The following is a 15,248-nucleotide window of genomic DNA, read 5'->3' as shown; positions in this document are numbered from 1 at the left end:
TTTGGTAATTTCCTGCATTTTCTAACTTTTTGTTTATTAAATAGCACTCTATTAGTTTATCTTCCTTTATTTCTTTTTCTTTCATATATTTTCTATCAAATCTCTCAACTCTATTGTCATTTTTTTTCATACCCTCTCTCTCTTTCACTCTATCTCTCAATTCCCTTTCTATGATTCTTCCTAGAAATAATTGAACGGGTCAAAAGCCATGAGAAGCCAAGTTTTAGACCTTCCACCAACTTGTACTGTCACATCCAGGAGGTAGGGCAGCTAATGCAAAAATGCTGGAGTGAAGACCCACTGGAGAGGCCAGACTTCAACCAAATAAAAGTGCTGCTACGCAAATTCAACAGGTGAGGATTTGAAAATAGTGTTATACACAGTAACCTTAGCCTTCCCATTTTCCAATGATAGTTTCTATTTCCCTTCTGATTACACTTACCATAACACACCTTAGCACTTGTCCTTATGATGATGACAAGGCAGGCTAGTGTACATGCTAACTTACAGTGACCAGTACCCTAGTCTCTTTTTTACTCTAGTACACTCTTTCTCCTGTTAAGTGTAGTCAGTCCACGGGTCATCCATTACTTATGGGATATTAACTCCTCCCCAACAGGAAGTGCAAGAGGATCACCCAAGCAGAGCTGCTATATAGCTCCTCCCCTCTACGTCACACCCAGTCATTCTCTTGCACCCAACTAATAGATAGGATGTGTGAGAGGACTGTGGTGATTAAACTTAGTTTTTATATCTTCAATCAAAAGTTTGTTATTTTAAAATGGCACCGGAGTGTGTTGTTTTTCTTCTCAGGCAGAATTTGAAGAAGAATCTACCTGAGTTTTTCTTGTATGATCTTAGCGGACGTAACTAAGATCCATTTGCTGTTCTCGGCCATTCTGAGGAGTAAGGTAACTTCAGATCAGGGGACAGCGGGCAGGTTCACCTGCAAAGAGGTATGTTGCAGTATATTATTTTCTAAGGAATGGAATTGACTGAGAAAATACTGCTAATACCGATATAATGTAAGTACAGCCTTAAATGCAGTAGTAGCAACTGGTATCAGGCTGATATGTATGTATGTTTACACTTAAGTATTTCTGGGGAATGGCACTTCACTGGGAAAATACTATATGCATATAACTTTTAGCCTAACTTGCAGTGTGAACGACTAGCAGCAGGCTTTTAATGACATTTCATAAATTAGATTTTAAACGTTTGCTGGCATGTTAAATCGTTTAATTATCTGAGGTACTTGGTGAAAAATTGTTTTGGGCATTATTTTCCACATGGCTGTCGTTTGTTTTAAATTAAAACAGTTTACTGAGCTTCCCTCACTGTTGTATTGTGAGTGGGAGGGGCCTATTTTGGCGCTTTTACTACGCATCAGAAATTCAGTCACAGTCTGCCTTTTTCTCCCTGCATGATCCAGGACGTCTCCACAGAGCTCATGGGTCTTCAAAACTAGTTTTGAGGGAGGTAATCACTCACAGCAGACCTGTGAGACTGTGCTTTGACTGTGATAAAAACGCTTATATTAGGGGCGGAGCGAACGGCCGACTAAGATGGCCGCATTCCACTAAGGCTCTTGACACAAGCTGGGTGTTAAGAACAAATTTCTCTCACTATACAACCCTTCTACTACTGTCGACTACACAGCCATGTACTTAAACGTATGAGGAACACAAAACTCCCTTTCTCCAGTCTGACAGTTACTCGCCCAGCTGGGAGACGAGGTAGTAAACAGTGTGAGGTTGGAGCACTGTGAGGTGTGACGCAGCATCAAACCGAACGGCTCCTGCAGTGCCATCAACTAAAGCCTGTTCACATCGGAAAAGACTGCCTCTATAAACAACTTACTCCCACAGCGGGTAAGCAAATAACACACTACCACTCTGCTGCACCCGATCCCTTTCATTATCATACACCGGAGGGCCGGGGACCCGCTCCGGTGTGTATAACACCTCACATAAGCGCTCCTGACAAGCACCTCTCTAAGGCACAAACAGCTGCTAAAACCAAACTGACAGTTAACACAAGCACCGGAGGGTCGGGGCTCCGCTCCGGTGCTCACAAATTAATACCCACGCTGCCTGGAGTCATCTGTGCATGAAGCCCATTACTATTTACAGCTTTTAGTAAACAGATAGGTGAAGTGACTACGCACCTTAGCAACTACAAAACCAGTGGGTATTGATTGATTTTACCTGCAGCCACAAGATCTGGAATAGGTGTACGGACCACTACTAAACTAAAATTTAACATTTGCAGCATTGGCAACCATCCCACTCTATTGATCTAGAGACTCTATACCAGTAACTGGGGACACTGTACTGTAACGTTTCCTCACTGCCTTAAGTGATCTCATTCTGGGGGTGATTTTCTTTTGCACTTTCTCCTCCCTCTGCCTAGCATTATATGTTGCTACCCCTCTCTGGACAGCGTTTTTGAAGCACCTTATAGAGTAGCAAAACACCTACTGTTTTTATTCGGTGACTCTGAGAACCATTCACTAGCCCCTGGGACATATCCATAATACCCCACTCTTCCTCCCATTTCCCGCTGTCTGACGTAACAGCGGGTCATATCCTCTTCCCCTTTTCCGGCATCGCCCTGTGAGGGTACTTTCCCTGGAGAGTGGGGCAAAAACTCATCATAACCCATCCATAATATATATACAACTCCTAAGGATACTGATTCCCATCACCCTGCTTAACCTACCGTTGCCCTGCTAAAATGTCACAAAGGAAAGGAGCAAAGACTGACAAGCAACACAAGACATCTCAGAAATCCCAAGAAGGGATGAGCGCCTTTTTCAGACAAGCGGACAAAACTAAACAAAAATTGGGGCCCTCCCTTACACCACCCAACAACACAGATGAAACGGAGGGTGATTCTGATGCCTCAAGAAGCCCATCTCCTAATATTCCTGCTGTTAGAGATGAACCTCCTATCACCTTTAAAGCTATGGAGAATCTGATCGACCAAGTCAAATCGTGTATAAAAACCGAATGTGCAGATCTCAAAAAAGAGATTGGTGATCTGGGCCGAAGAGTGGACTCCCTGGAAGAACATGAGTATGTCCTTTCTCAAAAATTGGCGGACCTGTCATCTAAAGTGAAACAACAACAACAGCATTCCATAGACTTGGAAGACAAGTTAGATGACCTGGAAAACCGCACCAGACGTAACAACTTACGGTTTAGGGGAATCCCAGAGTCTATACAAAGCAATGATATTCAAGACTTCTTACGGGGCCTTTTCGCTGAGATGACTGGATCTGCTGATGGTGATCAATCAAATATCATTTTAGACAGGGCACATAGGGCACTTCGCCCAAAACCAGCCACTGACGCACCACCAAGAGATATTATTGCCCGCTTCCAAAACTATCAACAACGTGAGGAGATCTACAACTTAGCTCGCAACCAGCAGGCTGTGGTCTTTCAAAATGTTCATATACAGATATTTCAGGATTTGTCTGCAAGGACTTTGCAAAAAAGAAGAGATTTCTCGTCCTTGACCTTGCACCTGAGACAACTGAAAATCCCCTATAGATGGGGATTCCCCACCTCAGTCATCGCCACTAAAAATGGAAGCCGATTTGATTGCAGATCACTGTCTGACATAGAAGGGTTCTGCTTAGCTTTAGGCATCCCAGCTCCTACCATAGAAACCAGACAGCAACCACGCAAATCTCCCCCGGACCAGCTATCCCCGAAACCACAGAGAAGACCCCTACCAGACAACTTAGCCAGCCAATCCAAGCGGAGACAGCTAACTTCAGCGGATGGAGATCTACAACAACCTGGGTGAATTTGGTGAATTTTCCCCTTTTATTTTTAGCCCTCTCTTTACCTGCGACAATTGTTTGTCGAATTTATTCTGAATACATTGACTTGCCTCACTCTGTGTACTCTCTGCCGAACTACAAAGTTCTTACGAAGATGCAAAGGAACGCGGCAAGTATAATAGTTACTGTTGTAGAAATGTTATGAACATACTCGCTAATTATGTTAGCCAATGACTTTGAGATGACTCGTTCCCTGATACAAGTTTAGGTTGAGATCAGTTTAACTACCAGAATGCGATGCTAGTTTCCCTATAGCACTTACTAAACGATTGCAGTCCAGTGTTCATAACTATTGTTTATTGAGAATATTCTTGTTATCAAGTTGATGTCACTGTGTTTTCTTTGTTTGTACCAAACACAAAATATTGAGGTAATATGTTCACATACATAACCTATAGCTGTAACTAGTTTGATATAATATAGATGTACCGCAGCACCCATAGCTCCCATTATGGGACTAACCTCTACTGCTTGTTCTTTCTATATAATTAGTCTAGCCCGCTATGTGTAGAACTCTGAAACTGTTTAGACATGTCTTGGGTGCAGAGTAGTGGATCTCTGATCCGAGCCGTCCAATCAAGATGTTTTGAGATTTTTTCTCTTTAACATCGGCCCTGTCCTTTTTCTCCGGGCTCTGGACGGAGCGGACCGGACTCATAGGAATCAACCTAAGAATGTATTTATTTATTATTATTTTTCTTTGCCTCTATTGTCTGTTAAACCCCACGTATTGTTTGTCACTACCTCTGATATGTTGAATGTCCGAAAGTTTTCAGCAAACTATAATGAAGATCATCTGGAGACCCTTGCAATGCTTATTACATAGTTCCTAAAATTTAAGGTTGTATAACAAAACTTGAACTTGTGTGAACACCCGGCTTGTTAATTTGCCCCAACTGCTCTTATACTTGTTGTTATCTTTTGTTGAATTCCTTTTTCTCTCGTACGTTTTCTCAACCTAATACTACTTCCCTCTTAATATTTTTCGGTCCCAGTTCATTAGGAACTGACATATATTCTCTGTGCATTTCTACCTTTTCTTTTTCTTTTCCTCTTTCTCTGCCCTACCCCTCCCTAGCCTTTCCCTCCACCAGTATCAATTGGTCCCCCTCTGGGACCTGAACTGAATATCCCTGCCCACACATCTCTTACATAGAGAACAATACCTTGCCGTTTACTTTTTCTGAACTCCCTACACTTAGTGATGAGCGCGTTAACAATAGCTACCCAAAATGTGAAGGGGTTCCTTTCTGCAGAAAAGCGTTCCATAGCATTTCATGACTTCCATAAAAGGAACATAGATTTTATTATGATTCAAGAGACCCATTTTAAAAAACGTAATGAACCGAAATTAGCTACACGATACTATGACAAACACTTTTTTAGCTCTGGTCCCGACAGGAAAAACGGTGTCTGCATCTCCATCAGGAGAAATGTTCCTTTTGAACTTTTGCAGAAATACTCTGATTTAGAGGGTAGGATTCTGATCCTGATTGGGTTATGTTATGGTCGCCCGATCACTGTGGCTAACATATACGCACCAAATAGACCTACACCTTCCTTCTTTAAACCTGTGACTAATAGAATACTCGACATCGCCAAAGGCCCTATTGTGTTGGGTGGTGACTTTAACTTTACGATGACCCCTGTTCTTGATAACTCACAGGGCACATCATATCTTAGCAATAAGATGCGGAAAACTAATTGCGCCACACTGCACTCAATCTCCTTATTCGACACTTGGAGGATAGCTCACCCTACGCAGAAGGACTTCACTTTTTTCTCACACCCTAAACATACATACTCACGCTTAGATTACCTAATGTGTGACCAGTCGCTTCTCACTGACCTGACCCAATCTAACATTCTGCACACACCTTGGTCGGATCATAGCATGGTCCTGTCCGCTTTCCACTGGTCTGCTAGGCCTAGGAAGTCTTTTAGTTGGAGACTCAACGACGCTATTTTAACGTACCCAGAAACACTAGAAGACCTGACTAAGGCGACCGACGAATATTTCTCAATAAATAAACCAGACGACACGTCCACTGTGAATAATTGGGAGGCATACAAATGTTACATTAGGGGGTATTTAATCAAACATGCTGCCAAAATACGAAAACTAAATTCTGCTCAATTTTCCCTCCTGACAAGTACCCTATACCAAACTGATGCTGCCCACAAAGCTGACCCGTCCTCTGCTCAAAAACTCCTAGATCTTTCCCTAGCGAGAGATAACCTCAACAAATATCTGACTTTAAATGCACATTTGAGGGCGCTCACTTCTAAAGCCAAATTTTTCTCGGAAAGTAACAAAGCAGGGCGACTTCTAGCTAGATCGCTCAAAAAGCAAAGATTCAACTCCTTTATAAGATCCATCACACACCCCTCAGGGAACTTAGTGAGCAAAAACGAAGACATAGCCAACACTTTTGTTTCTTACTACTCTAGACTTTACAATCTCGATCCCCACATATCCCAAGAAAAACTTGCTGACATAGACAACTATCTAGACACACTGAAAACCCCACAGCTTACAGAAGAAGATAAACAATTACTTGATTCACCCATCACACACCAGGAAATTGCACTCACCATCAAGGCCCTCCCTAGTGGCAGATCCCCTGGTCCGGACGGTCTAACAACCAAATTCTTTCAGCTACTTCAAACCCAACTAGGCCCACCATTACATACATTGTTTACCTCAATAGATAAAGGAGAAACCTTCTCTCAATCCCTACTAGAGGCCCTTATAACGGTTATACCGAAAGCTGACAAACCACCCGATCAAGCAAGTAATTATCGTCCCATCTCTCTTTTAAATACTGATATAAAGATTTACGCAAAAATACTAGCTAATCGCATGAATGCCATCCTACCAAAATTAATTCATCCGGACCAGGTAGGATTTGTCAGGGGGAGGGAAGCCAAAGATAATACGATCAGAGTACTACATGCACTACAATCCTCATATGAAGATAAGACCCCCCTTACCCTTTTATCAACGGATGCTGAGAAGGCCTTCGACAGGGTCAATTGGCACTTTATGTGGCGAACCCTGTCGAAGTTTGGTTTCTCCCCGACTTTTACATCCCGGATTCAGGCCTTATACTCGAAACCTCAAGCAAGGGTTCGGATCAACGGCACAGCCTCACAATCCTTCTCCATAACGAACGGAACCCGACAGGGTTGTCCGCTGTCTCCATTGTTGTTCGCTATTACAATTGAGATTCTGGCTATAAAGATAAGGGAAAACCCTGAGATAATTGGAATACAATATAGAGATATTAACCAAAAATGCCTGCTGTTCGCAGACGACGTGATTTTCACGCTTCAATCCCCATCTACGACTCTTCCTGCCTTGATCCGTACTCTAGATACTTATGGTCGAGTATCTGACTTCTCCATCAACATGGGGAAGTCGGGAATCATGACATTGAATACACCCGTTCAGGACATAGACTTTATAAAAACCCACACAAAATTTCGACTGTCTGACAAGCTTAAATACTTAGGCCTCTTGCTCCCTAGTACTCACCAAGATCTTTTGCAATATAATTACATCAGCCTTCAACGATCAGTACAAGCTCTTCTCGAGAGCTGGCATAAACAAGGCCATCTGTCCTGGATGGGGAGGGTTAATGCTATCAAGATGATGATCGTCCCTAAGTACCTCTACCTTTTCCAGACTTTGCCAATGACACTTTCCACCTCATATTTCAAAACTCAGCAGAAAATGCTTAACTCTTTCATTTGGTCATATAAAAAACCCAGGGTTCCCCAGAACACGTTACATCTAAGTAAAGAAGATGGCGGGCTTAATGCCCCACACCTCCTGAATTACTACAAAGCTGCCCATTTATCTAGAGTGCTTTCCTGGACTCGCTCTGATCCTCAGTCTTTATGGGTCCGGACTGAGTGCGCCCTATTGCAGATTAACACCATGAGAGATATTGCATGGCTCCCTAGGCCCCATAGACCACCACAGGCACTCAAGAACTATTACGTTAAGACCACCCTAGATGTCTGGGATCAATTACTCAAATACAATAAAGAGATCTCTACCCCAATTTCTCCTCTTACACCATTATTAGGTACTCAAATATTTTTTCCGCCACTGACCTTTGCTCAGCCGAATACTACTACACATTTGCAGAACCTACCCATCTACACCCTATTAGAATCAGGAGCACTCAAGGACAGAGCAGAACTAATTGCTGAGATAGGACCACCTTTCCATAACTGGTACTCATATTTCCAGATTCGACACGCACTTTATAATAGCACACATAAATTAAGTATCCTTAGACCACTAACAATATTTGAGAAATTATGTACAAATCCTGACATCCAGAAAGCATTCCTCTCAATAATTTACAAGCTGCTCAGAGGATCCTTTCCCATACAAAGGCCTTCCTATCTCAAGAAATGGAACACAGAAATACCAGGAGATATTGTGGACGAGGAGTGGAGGTCCTGCTTTAGGGCCACTCATTCGGCATCCACCTCATTACTTATAGCAGAATCGAGTTACAAAATAATATCCCGCTGGTACCTGACACCACAGAGACTCCGATATATTTTCCCAACAGCCTCTTCTGCTTGCTGGAGACGCTGTGGGGGAACGGGCAACATGATACATATATGGTGGGAATGCCCACTTATGTCCGATTTTTGGAGGGGCATAGAAAATAGTATCAATAAGATACTAGGTTCGAGCATATCCTTTTGCCCTAAACTCATCCTCCTTAATCTCCTCCCACCACTCCACTGTATCTACCGCACAAAATTACTCCAGATAATGTTAGCTAGTGCTAAAAGACTAATACCTAGATTGTGGAAATCTCAAACAATTCCTACACACTCTGCTTGGCTAATGGAGGTCAAACATGTTCTAGCTTTGGAAAAACAATACTATTGCTATTTAGGTAAACAAGACTTTTTCACAGATATGTTCTTTATTTGGGAACAGGGTATCTCCGCACTTGCTACAAATATCCCTGTCCTCTCTGTAATATAATTGCACATGACACACTTTACTAGCTCCATTGCTAAACCTCCTTCTCCTAAAAGTAGCAAAGATCTCAACTATTTGAATTATATTTGTTTACCGGGCATGAGCTGTCACACAATGCTAAGAAATTCATGGGAACTCACACTCTCGAACCTACCCCCCTTACCTCTCTTCCTCCCCTCTCCCCCCCTTTTTCCCCTTTTTTTTTTTTTTTTCTCTCTTCTCTTCTTTACCCTCTCTTTCTTCTATCGCTGTAAAACGTACGAAGCATTTTTATTTCTATAACTGATATTACTTTCAAAATGTTTAAACTTTGGGGTAAACTGTTATCACCCATGTGGTAGCAATTTTATGCATGTTGACTCTTGTTAATGTCCATCATGTGCTCTTATTTTTTGCTGTCATTGTATGAATATATGTAAACCCAATAAAAAAAATTATTGAACCAAAAAAAACGCTTATATTTTCAATTGTTATACGTTTTTTCTGATATTAAGGGTTAATCATCCATTGCTAATGTGTGCAATCCTTTGCTAAATTTATGCTTTTACTGTGAAAATTTGGTTTCTATAACTAATCCGGTTCATTGTTATTCAACCGTGACAGTTTTTCTGTGCTTCTTAAAGGCACAGTAACGTTGTGTATATTGCTTGTAAATTTAGTTGAAAAGTATTTCCAAGCTTGCTAGTCTAATCGCTAGTTTGTTTAACATGTCTGACACAGAGGAATCTCTTTGTGCAATATGTTCAAAAGCCAAGGTGGAGCCCAATAGAAATTTATGTACTAATTGCATTGATGCTACTTTAAATAAAAGTCAATCTGTACATGTTAAGCAACATTCACCAGACAGCGAGGGGGAAGTTATGCCGACTAACTTGCCTCACGTGTCAGTACCTGCATCTCCCGCTCAGGAGGTGCGTGATATTGTAACGCCAAGTACATCAGGGCGGCCATTACAAATCACTCTACAAGACATGGCTAATGTTATGACTGAAGTTTTGTCTAAATTGCCAGAACTTAGGGGTAAACGAGATCAATCTGGGGTGAGAACAGAGTGCGCTGATAATGCTAGGGCCATGTCTGATACTGCGTCACAATTTGCAGAACATGAGGACGGAGAGCTTCATTCTGCGGGTGACGGATCTGATCCAAATAAACTGGATTCAGACATTTCAAATTTTAAGTTTAAGCTGGAAAACCTCTGTGTATTGCTAGGGGAGGTGTTAGCGGCCCTGAATGATTGTAACACAGTTGCAATCCCAGAGAAAATGTGTAGGTTGGATAAATATTTTGCGGTACCGACGAGTACTGACGTTTTTCCTATACCTAAGAGACTTACTGAAATTGTTACTAAGGAGTGGGATAGACCCGGTGTGCCTTTCTCACCCCCTCCTATATTCAGAAAAATGTTTCCAATAGACGCCACCACACAGGACTTATGGCAAACGGTCCCTAAGGTGGAGGGAGCAGTTTCTACTTTAGCTAAGCGTACCACTATCCCGGTGGAGGATAGCTGTGCCTTTTCAGATCCAATGGATAAAAAGTTAGAGGGTTACCTTAAGAAAATGTTTGTTCAACAAGGTTTTATATTGCAACCCCTTGCATGCATTGCGCCTGTCACGGCTGCGGCAGCATTTTGGTTTGAGTCTCTGGAAGAGACCCTTGACTCAGCGCCATTGGATGAGATTACACACAAGCTTAAAACCCTTAAGCTAGCTAATTCATTTATTTCTGATACCGTAGTACATTTAACTAAACTTACGGCTAAGAATTCCGGATTCGCCATTCAGGCACGCAGAGCACTGTGGCTAAAATCCTGGTCAGCTGATGTAACTTCTAAATCTAAATTACTTAACATACCTTTCAAGGGGCAGACTTTATTCGGGCCCGGTTTGAAAGAAATTATCGCTGATATTACGGGAGGTAAAGGCCATGCCCTGCCTCAAGACAGAGCCAAACCTAGGGCTAGACAGTCTAATTTTCGTGCCTTTCGTAACTTCAAGGCAGGAGCAGCATCAACTTCCTCTGCTCCAAAACAGGAAGGAGCTGTTGCTCGCTACAGACAAGGCTGGAAATTTAACCAGACCTGGAACACGGGCAAGCAGGCCAGAAAACCTGCTGCTGCCCCTAAGACAGCATGAAGTGAGGGCCCCCGATCCGGAAACGGATCTAGTGGGGGGCAGACTCTCTCTCTTCGCCCAGGCTTGGGCAAGAGATGTCCAGGATCCCTGGGCGTTGGAAATCATATCTCAGGGATATCTTCTGGACTTCAAAGCTTCTCCTCCACAAGGGAGATTTCACCTTTCAAGGTTGTCAACAAACCAGATAAAGAAAGAGGCGTTTCTACGCTGTGTACAAGACCTTTTACTAATGGGAGTGATCCACCCAGTTCCGCGGTCGGAACACGGACAAGGATTTTACTCAAATCTGTTTGTGGTTCCCAAAAAAGAGGGAACCTTCAGACCAATATTGGATTTAAAGATCCTAAACAAATTCCTAAGAGTTCCATCGTTCAAAATGGAAACTATTCGGACAATCTTACCCATGATCCAAAGAGGTCAGTACATGACCACAGTGGATTTAAAGGATGCTTACCTTCACATACCGATTCACAAAGAACATTACCGGTATCTAAGGTTTGCCTTCCTAGACAGGCATTACCAGTTTGTAGCTCTTCCCTTCGGGTTGGCTACGGCTCCAAGAATCTTTACAAAGGTTCTGGGCTCTCTTCTGGCGGTACTAAGACCGCGAGGAATTTCGGTGGCTCCGTACCTAGACGACATTCTGATACAAGCGTCAAGCTTCCAAACTGCCAAGTCTCATACAGAGTTAGTACTGGCATTTCTAAGGTCGCATGGGTGGAAAGTGAACGAGGAGAAGAGTTCTCTCTTACCACTCACAAGAGTTCCCTTCTTGGGGACTCTTATAGATTCTGTAGAAATGAAAATTTACCTGACAGAGGACAGGTTAACAAAGCTTCTAAGTGCTTGCCGGGTCCTTCATTCCATTCAACACCCGTCAGTGGCTCAATGCATGGAGGTAATCGGCTTAATGGTAGCGGCAATGGACATAGTTCCTTTTGCACACCTGCATCTCAGACCGCTGCAATTGTGCATGCTAAGTCAGTGGAATGGGGATTACTCAGATTTGTCCCCTACGCTGAATCTGGATCAAGAGACCAGAGATTCTCTTCTATGGTGGCTTTCTCGGCCACATCTGTCCAGGGGGATGCCCTTCAGCAGGCCAGACTGGACAATTGTAACAACAGACGCCAGCCTACTAGGTTGGGGCGCTGTCTGGAATTCCCTGAAGGCTCAGGGAATCGTGGACTCAAGAGGAGAGTCTCCTTCCAATAAACATTCTGGAATTGAGAGCAGTTCTCAATGCCCTTCTGGCTTGGCCTCAGTTAGCAACTCTGAGGTTCATCAGGTTTCAGTCGGACAACATCACGACTGTGGCTTACATCAACCATCAGGGAGGGACAAGGAGTTCCCTAGCGATGATGGAAGTATCAAAGATAATTCGCTGGGCAGAGTCTCACTCTTGCCACTTGTCAGCGATCCACATCCCAGGAGTGGAGAACTGGGAGGCGGATTTCCTAGGTTGCCAGACTTTTCATCCGGGGGAGTGGGAACTTCATCCGGAGGTCTTTGCCCAAATACTTCGACGTTGGGGCAAACCAGATATGGATCTCATGGCGTCTCGCCAGAACGCCAAGCTTCCTTGTTACGGGTCCAGGTCCAGGGACCCGGGAGCGGTCCTGATAGATGCTTTGACAGCACCTTGGATCTTCAGGATGGCTTATGTGTTTCCACCCTTCCCGATGCTTCCTCGTTTGATTGCCAGGATCAAACAGGAGAAAGCATTGGTGATTCTAATAGCGCCTGCGTGGCCACGCAGGACCTGGTATGCAGATCTAGTGGACGTATCATCCTGTCCACCTTGGTCTCTGCCTCTGAGACAGGACCTTCTAATTCAGGGTCCTTTCAAACATCAAAATCTAATTTCTCTGAAGCTGACTGCATGGAAATTGAACGCTTGATTTTATCAAAGCGTGGATTTTCGGAGTCAGTAATTGATACCTTAATACAGGCTAGGAAACCTGTTACCAGGAAGATTTACCATAAGATATGGCGTAAATACTTACACTGGTGCGAATCCAAGAGTTACTCATGGAGTAAGGTTAGGATTCCTAGGATATTGTCCTTTCTACAAGAAGGTTTAGAAAAGGGTTTATCTGCAAGTTCCTTAAAGGGACAGATCTCAGCTCTGTCCATCCTTTTACACAAACGTCTGTCAGAAGTTCCAGACGTTCAGGCTTTTTGTCAGGCTTTGGCTAGGATTAAGCCTGTGTTTAAGACTGTAGCTCCACCGTGAAGCTTAAACTTAGTTCTTAACGTTTTACAGGGGATTCCGTTTGAACCCCTTCATTCCATTGATATCAAGCTGTTATCTTGGAAAGTTCTGTTTTTAATGGCTATTTCCTCGGCTCGTAGAGTCTCTGAGTTATCAGCCTTACATTGTGATTCTCCTTATCTGATTTTTCATTCAGATAAGGTAGTTCTGCGTACTAAACCTGGGTTCTTACCTAAGGTAGTCCCTAACAAGAACATCAATCAAGAGATTGTTGTTCCATCATTGTGCCCTAACCCTTCTTCAAAGAAGGAACGACTTCTGCACAATCTAGACGTAGTCCGTGCCCTGAAATTTTATTTACAGGCAACTAAAGATTTTCGCCAAACTTCTTCTCTGTTTGTTGTTTATTCTGGACAAAGGAGAGGTCAAAAAGCATCTGCTACCTCTCTATCCTTTCGGCTTCGTAGCATAATACGTTTATCCTATGAGACTGCTGGACAGCAACCTCCTGAAAGGATTACAGCTCATTCTACTAGAGCTGTGGCTTCCACTTGGGCCTTTAAGAATGAGGCCTCTGTTGAACAGATTTGCAAGGCTGCAACTTGGTCTTCACTTCACACTTTTTCCAAATTTTCCAAATTTGACACTTTTGCTTCTTCGGAGGCTGTTTTTGGGAGAAAGGTTCTTCAGGCAGTGGTTCCTTCCGTATAAAGATCCTGCCTGTCCCTCCCGTCATCCGTGTACTTTAGCTTTGGTATTGGTATCCTATAAGTAATGGATGACCCGTGGACTGACTACACTTAACAGGAGAAAACATAATTTATGCTTACCTGATAAATTCCTTTCTCCTGTAGTGTAGTCAGTCCACGGCCCGCCCTGTTTTTTATGGCAGGTCTAAATTTTAAATTATACTCCAGTCACCACTGCACCCTATAGTTTCTCCTTTCTCGTTTGGTTTTCGGTCGAATGACTGGGTGTGACGTAGAGGGGAGGAGCTATATAGCAGCTCTGCTTGGGTGATCCTCTTGCACTTCCTGTTGGGGAGGAGTTAATATCCCATAAGTAATGGATGACCCGTGGACTGACTACACTACAGGAGAAAGGAATTTATCAGGTAAGCATAAATTATGTTTTTCTACTGAACTTGTATAATGACCCTTAGTCTCATACTGTTCTACCTTAAACAGTCCTTACTCTACATATAACACTGCCCTTTGAACTCCCTCTTCCATTTACCCTAGTTTTGCCTGCCGCTATCTCTGTCTCCCACACACTGCCTGCCAAACATTCTGCATTTATATGTATCCTTTCAAATGTTCTTTTTGTTTTCCCCATCATTAATGTTGCCATCTAAACCTTCTATCCAATACTCTAAGTTGCCCCATCTCAATCTCTAAGCATCAAAAAGTCTGAAACATGTTTTTGTTGTTTTTATGCGTTCTATGGGGCTGATTTATCAAGTGTCTGGCGGACATGATCCGCTGTAGCAAATCATGTCCGTCAGATATTGAAAAATGCCGACAGCATACTCTGTCGGCATATATCATTGCACAAGCAGTTCTGGTGAACTGCTTGTGCAATGCCACCTCCGGCAGATTCGCAGCCAATCATCCGCTAGCAGGGGTGTCAATCAACCCAATCATATGAGATCGGGCGGATTGATGTTCTCCGCCTCAGAGGAGGCGTACAAGTTAAGGAGCAGCGGTCTTAAGACACAGGGGTATACGGCCCCATTCGGAACTGCTTGCTCACTGATAAATGCAGACAGCGTATACTGTCGGCATTTATCGATGTCTGGCAGACATGTCCGCCAGACACTTAATAAATTGGCCCCATAAACGGCTAGATTACAAGTTTTGCGTTATGAGTGAAAAAGCCTCATAACGTTGCTTTTTCACTACCGCTGCTATTACGAGTCTTGCAGGTATATCTGTCCCGCAAACTTTTTTGGTCGTAACGCAACGTAACTACCACAGCTTTCAAAAAGTCCTTTTTCAATGGGACTTCCACAGCGCCGGTATTACG

General features: G+C 43.2%; 1 protein-coding gene across 2 annotated transcripts in view; it reads left to right on the top strand.

The window, feature by feature from the left end:
• The window catches only part of NPR1 (natriuretic peptide receptor 1), a 336,428-nt gene that overhangs the window by 287,328 nt on the left and 33,852 nt on the right, over positions 1-15,248 (top strand). For both annotated transcript variants that reach the window (XM_053704226.1, XM_053704235.1), the window contains exon 16: positions 185-353. In XM_053704226.1, the coding sequence (XP_053560201.1) occupies positions 185-353 (169 nt within the window). The remainder of the gene's footprint in view (positions 1-184; positions 354-15,248) is intronic.

The sequence above is a fragment of the Bombina bombina genome, chromosome 1 (genome assembly GCF_027579735.1).
Source record: "Bombina bombina isolate aBomBom1 chromosome 1, aBomBom1.pri, whole genome shotgun sequence".
NCBI lineage: Eukaryota > Metazoa > Chordata > Amphibia > Anura > Bombinatoridae > Bombina > Bombina bombina.
The sequence above is the reverse complement of the archived record's forward strand: the minus strand, read 5'-3'. Positions and strand labels throughout refer to the sequence as shown.